At 39.3% G+C, this 6,430-nt stretch overlaps 1 protein-coding gene across 17 annotated transcripts in view; it reads left to right on the forward strand.

The window, feature by feature from the left end:
- Positions 1–6,430, forward strand: part of LOC106532527 (receptor-type tyrosine-protein phosphatase delta) — an 80,618-nt gene that overhangs the window by 31,081 nt on the left and 43,107 nt on the right. For 9 of the 17 annotated variants that reach the window (XM_014028599.1, XM_014028597.1, XM_014028610.1 and 6 more), the window contains exon 5: positions 2,811–2,999. In XM_014028599.1, coding sequence (XP_013884053.1) covers positions 2,811–2,999 — 189 coding nt within the window. Of the gene's footprint in view, positions 1–2,810; positions 3,000–6,112; positions 6,122–6,430 lie in introns of all 17 variants that reach the window. The other 8 variants (XM_014028598.1, XM_014028596.1, XM_014028601.1 and 5 more) reach the window with 1 other exon arrangement.

The raw sequence follows: 6,430 nt of genomic DNA on the forward strand, positions 1-6,430 counted from the left end.
GAGAGAGAGAGAGAGAGAGAGAGAGAGAGAGAGAGAGAGAGAGAGAGAGATTCTAACTGTGCACTTTTTAGTGCAGTGTCCCACCCTAGGTAGATGAAATAGAATGCATTATTGCTGCCTACAAGGGGCTGGCTTTGAAGTAAGTGTTTGCATAATGAAAGCTAAGAGAATCACGATTGTTATGCTGTGTAAAGTTCCTTGTGCTCCTTCTTCCTGCCTTTCTATTTCATTCTTGTTCTCTCCGTTTTACCTTACTGTCACTCTTTCTTTGTCCCAGTCTCTTTCATTTCTTTTCTTGCACTTCTGCCCACTTTCTTCGCGTCTTCTCTCTCTGAGACACATTTGTACACAAACACCTCCTCATCTTGTTCTTCTTAGTTTATTATATCCATGTTTCCATTTGTCAGCCGTTCGTGATTGATTGAAATCGGAGCTGTTAAAAGGCCACACACGCGCCCGTTGATCCAGTGTCTCACGACCCGTCGGCTACGGTTCGATGCACTACTACCAGAATTAGCATCTCCTTGGTGAGGTTCAGCGCTAGGATTTCCCGTTAATGAGGTTGTGTGTGGTGGAGAGGGATAAAGTCACAGGGGATCCTGGGTATATAAAAAAAAAGAACTGGTTGGGATTAAAAATAAACTGCCTTCTAGATCAAATACAGCTCAAACATGTGCAGGAACACTCACTGTGCTCATCTCACTTTTCCTTACTGTGTCAGTCTTTATACTACTTTGGTATCGATGTCTCAGGGGTCTGATATTTTACTTTGCTGTTTCAAACTGCAACAAAGTTGAGAAGAAAGTTAAGAAGTTTTTGAAAAACTACATTTTCTCTGGACCTTTTTTATTTTAGTTATGGATAAGGTATTGTTTCTGTATGTCTGACTTCCACCATCTTTTTAAAGCAATCCTTATTAAATCTCTCCTTTTAGGTAAATGAAGTTGAACTTAGATTTTCTGCATCATTGTGGAATGAGTCTCCATGTTTGATTTCATTGCCACTGATGTCTGTGAATTCACTTGTGATTTACCATCCCCAAAAGGTGCAAGTCTCAGCGAACGTGTCTTTAACGGTCTTTTTTATGGGAGAGTTGGACTTCCCATGCGCTCTGTGTGAAAAAGACAGAGCTCCGTAAAGTGCAGCTCATTTGCTCGTCATTCCCGGCAGAAAAGTGAATTGATTTTCACTTGAATTTTATTCGAACAGCAATAGCCTGAAGCTTTGGTACGATTGTCAGGTAGAGTGGAATGTTACTCGTTCTGTTGGACCTCAGTACTGGACTTGTCAATAGTCTTTCTCAAGCCTTTCAAAACATATATCCTTCCTGTATTTTCTTTAAAACCTTGCAGGTTTTGGCCTGTTTTTAAAAGTTACAGTAAATATTTTCCCAAGCATGTTTCCTTCGGTATAAGGAAGGTAAATACATTAATAGTTTAGTTAAAAATATATACTTTCAAAATTTAAGGTATGTAATGAAGATATAAATTGCACAGCAAAACAGAGGATTGCTGTGGTGCCACTTTTTGCTCTTCAGGAAGAGTTGTATTTTCTGATGGGTTTTCTTCTGGAGGGGGTTTCTTTGTGCCGTGGCAAAACACTTACTGATAGCTTCACACAGTACAGTGAACACTTAAGAAGCAGGAATGCTGGGATGCATCTACTGGAGTTGTTTCGCTTAGTAATTATTATTACTCTTCCCATCAATATGCTTTTTGGCACTTCTCTCCTAATTAAACTTAGCACAAATGTAAGGAAATTTGTATTTGGTAGATCATTTTTTGTTGCTTCTTGGTAATAAATCTTATACCATTTAAAAGCCTGTTTTCTCTTTTAAATGGTGCCACATTTGTAAGGAACATGCATTTGTGAGATGAGCAGTAGAGCTGAGTATGTGGGTTGCACTCGTGAAACATTTGCCAAATCTTCTCTGCCTTGTCAAACAGCTTGTTTTGCTGTTGCTGTCAACTTTTGTTTTGAGTTGGTTCCCCCAAGTGCTGCCAGTCAGATGCCAGTCATAGGATTTATTGCCATGAAGCACTAATAGAACAAAGAAATACCAAACACAAACTTCCTTATGTTTTGTGCAAAGTTTATTTTTGTAAATGACAAATCCTTTGGATTAAAAGGTTAAAAAACACTGAAAACAAGAATCCATTCTACATTAAGTCACCAAAATCATAAGCTCTGCTCATTGTGATTCTTGGTTTCAGCATCAGTAGTTTGGCACTGATCTCCTAAAGAAGTAATAAATAAAACTAAAGCAGATGTTTAGAATATTTATCACCAAAATATCCAGCTGATTTTATTGACAACTTTAACGAGTCCCACATGGGTTGTACATTAAATCAAAAGTTTATCATCATTATAATATCAATGTATGCAATTGCATTATAGCAAAGGATTGCTTGGACTGCAATAAATCACATGCTGAATCGATCCAAATGCTGTGCATTTAAATTCTGCACATCAATAATATATTTAGCCAGTCCAATGGTTTCCCACGGTCCTTGATACCTACGCCCACTTTAGATTGTGGTAACAGTGATTCTGAAGCACATGGACAGTGTTGTAAACAAAGAGATGATAAAGCAGGAAGAGAGAAGCAGGGAAAAATGTAGGCTTGTCACAAGCAAAATCCTCATTACCTTTAACAATTTCACAATTTCTACTGATCTGAAACAGCTCTAAGACCAAATGACTGTGATTCGCTGTTTAAAACGGAGTGGAATGATTGATGAAAAAGCTGAGACATGAAGCTGTTTCCTACCAGGTTGAAAATCTAGTTTGTGTGTTTTAATGTTTTCCAGAGGACCAACTGCCCCCAGGGTTTCCCACCATTGATATGGGCCCCCAGCTGAAAGTGGTGGAGCGTTCACGGACCGCTACCATGCTCTGTGCTGCCAGTGGCAACCCTGACCCAGAAATAACCTGGTTCAAGGATTTCCTGCCAGTCAACACGTCCAATAATAACAGACGAATCAAGCAGCTCCGCTCAGGTGAACACTGGTTTTAGCCCTTTTTGTTGCTCATTCTGAATCCCTACTTTTATTTCTTCCCCCAGGGTCCTGCCTCCCAGACTATGTTTTTTAATCCCCATCTTGTCCCCCCGTCATCTTGTCCTCAGACTTTTATTTCACTTTTACGTCCCACAAATTTTCCTTTTAGTCTTACCCACTTTCACCCCTTGCCTTATTTCTGTTTCACCCTCCTCCTGTCATGGTCACTGGCTGTGTTTTTCAGCTGTCCTACTCTGCTGCTGCTGTCTTATGAGTTGGCTGTGTATGATTGCCAACCCCTCAAAACTCTTCAAGACCTTTTAAAGCAAACTCCAAATGTTTCTCCAGACTCTCTGAGGTCTTCCTGTGCATATCACCGTCACAAAAAGTTAGATCTTTAACTAATGGACTCATTAAATTGTGTCTGAGAAGCATCAATTTTCTATATATCTCTTGTTAAAATCCAATATTTTACTCTTTGGTCTCCACACTAAAGTTAACTGATGTTGATATGTATGCAAGGAATGACCTCTTTGGTGTAGCTCACTGCTGTGACTAAACATTCAAATAACCTTTCATTTTTTTCTTATTCATTGCCAAGTGTGTCTGTCTGAATGTAAAACTCACTTCCTGAAACTGGTTTCATGGGTTTAAAGGAAACATATTAACAGAATGTGTTAAACCAACTAATTTTCCTGAAAGTGACTCTCAGTCTATTTCAGCCCATTGTTTTTGATAGCCACAGTAGTGTGTACAGTCCCAACTTGTCTTAAAGTCCCCTTTTCTGCTTCTTCCTCCCCTTTCCTCCAGGGATCAGCTCTATTCCCCAAACCCCATTTTTCTTGTAATCACAGACCCAACTTTCTAACTTCATTATGGATGACAAACCTCTTTGTTTTGGTCCTTGTTCGGCTTTAATTATTTATCATTTAGCTTAATCCTCAGTACTTCGCTCTGGGTCTTTTTTTATTGCAAAAAAAATATGTTCCTTTAATAAATGTTACATATTTGACATGTTAGCTAATTTTAATACAGTATATGCTGATTGCAGATTACACACTTAAAAAAGAAGTTAAGCACCCAGAAGGAATGGTAAAATTTGGACTTAGTGTGGCACACATGCAGAATGGCAATGAGTTTGTAAATGATTTGAATAAGGAAGAGATCATATGTCTAGAACATGCCCCAGAGAGGGAAATAGGGTTAAGTGGAGCAATAGTGTTATCAGGCAATTGCTAGAGCATCTTACAGTCAGTCAAAATAGTGAGTCATTATCACTTGTTATCAGCAACTTGCTTGAACTTGATACAGGTCATTTGTGGGTTTGTTTGATCACACCGTAAGAGGATTGTCATGTTATGTGCCAAGAATTACTGACCCAATGATCTGCCCCTGCCAAGTACACACTTTGCAACATCTTATCGTCCCACACTATCAGGTGAACTAAGGGTTCACCGTCCCCCTGTGTGGGTTGCTATTACCACCAGAGCAGAGATGGCTGTATTTGGACTGGTCCTGTAACCAGTGGGGAAAGACTAGCAGCAACATATTATGTTCAGTGATGAATTAGATTTCTGAATGACCACAGATGAACACTGTGTGTGCATATGGTATTACCAAGAGGAGAGGACCAATCCCTTCAATGTTGTGGAAAAACACGCTGATGTTACTCCTGGCATCACGGTGTGGAGAGCCATTATTCAGGGGAACCTTGAAAGTATCACCAGTGACATCTTGTAACTACGTCTTCTCCCAGCTAAGACAGCATTTCAGTTCTCTTTTTTTTAAAAAATACCTGACTTTCAACTGGTTGTGTCATGTTGAGGTTGTCCCATGGACAGCCAGGTCCCCTAATTACCCCCAACGTAACCTGGCTATAATGAGCACAACTGTCAGTTCTGACCCAGTGCAGATCTCTCAAGGGCTGAATATAACAGATGTGGATTGACCTGCAGAGGTTGCACATTGTCAAAGTTTGTTTTGTACTGAATTACCTCTTGTAAGTAGACCTAAGGATTTGCCCTACATCCATATATACCTATATGGATCCATATATACCTAAATGGATATGGAACTAAGGCTACGTTTATACGGCAGGCAAATGCAACCCATAACAGATGTTTTCATGACATTCTGAATGTGACAAATCCACTTGTTTCAAATCTGACCCAGACTTTTTCAGTATGTGGTACTGAATCAGATACTTACCGAATGTTTTTTCCAAGCAACTGCAGTAGGACCGCTCATGATGCATTGCATCCACAAGTGTGGGTGAGCGGATCGATCCAATAAAAATAAAGATGAATCTTGTAACTCCACATGTCTTCAAATACAGAACAGAAGTCCAGTTACTTCAACCTTTTTTTGTTTTAATTTTCCATGTCCTGGATGACTGATAATGCACAGGAAAATCGTTCGAGTATCGCATCGATACTGAAGTAAATCCATTGATACTTTAATTTTATCATGTTGTTTTGTTCCAAAAATAAAATGCTGCACCGGAGCATGCGGTCAGAGGCAGGTTCAAATGTAAACAGTGAACTAAACAAGCATGTCAGATAATTATTTCATCGTCTCACAGCAAGCTAAATGTGACAACACCTTGGTCATGATTGTCTGCCCGTAGTTCTGTATAGAGTTCACTTATTACTCTGATGGAGGTCGCATTTAAAAATAATGGGAACGTTTGCACTAAAATATTGGATTTTTGCAAAAAAGATGGAATTGAGCTTTAGACCTGCAGTGTGAACGCATAGTCTAGTAGAGAGCATATATTGACCAGAGCATCTGACAGTCAATCAAAAGAGTAAGTAAGTGTCACCAGACACAGAGCTGCATTACCAGCACTTGATCATACTTGGTTCGATATGTAATCATTTGAATTTGAATATCATTTTCCATCATTCCAACTGGGTGCTCAACTTCTTCTGTCAATGAATGCAGTTAACGTTTAGATTGTTTTAAGTGTAAAGCTATGTGTATTCAAAGTTCTGTGGAATTCCACTACTTTTTTCAAAATGTTTCAACAAAGTCTACACATCTGTGTAACCAATGGTCCGATTATAATGCCATGTCTATGCTGTTCTTTTCTCTTTGTATCTTTTTAACCACAGAGTCCTTTGGTAAGTGCTTCTGTTCTGAGGCCCACACCCTCACTGTTCCACTTCTCTACTTATTGCTCACTAATGTTGCTACTGTTGCTGCTACTGCTCACCTTTTACACTTACTGCAGTGTTATTAAAATGCATGGCATGCATTTTACTAACAGTAAAAAAAAAAACACAATAACAACACAAAGCACAACACTGTACAAATGCACACTTGTCTTTTTTGTTGTGCTGGTTAAAGTTCAAATGGTCCCAAAAGGACACACACACACACACACACACACACACACACACACACACACACACACACACACACACACACAC

This window comes from Austrofundulus limnaeus, unplaced genomic scaffold, assembly GCF_001266775.1.
Source record: "Austrofundulus limnaeus strain Quisiro unplaced genomic scaffold, Austrofundulus_limnaeus-1.0 Scaffold787, whole genome shotgun sequence".
Taxonomy (NCBI): Eukaryota; Metazoa; Chordata; class Actinopteri; order Cyprinodontiformes; family Rivulidae; genus Austrofundulus; species Austrofundulus limnaeus.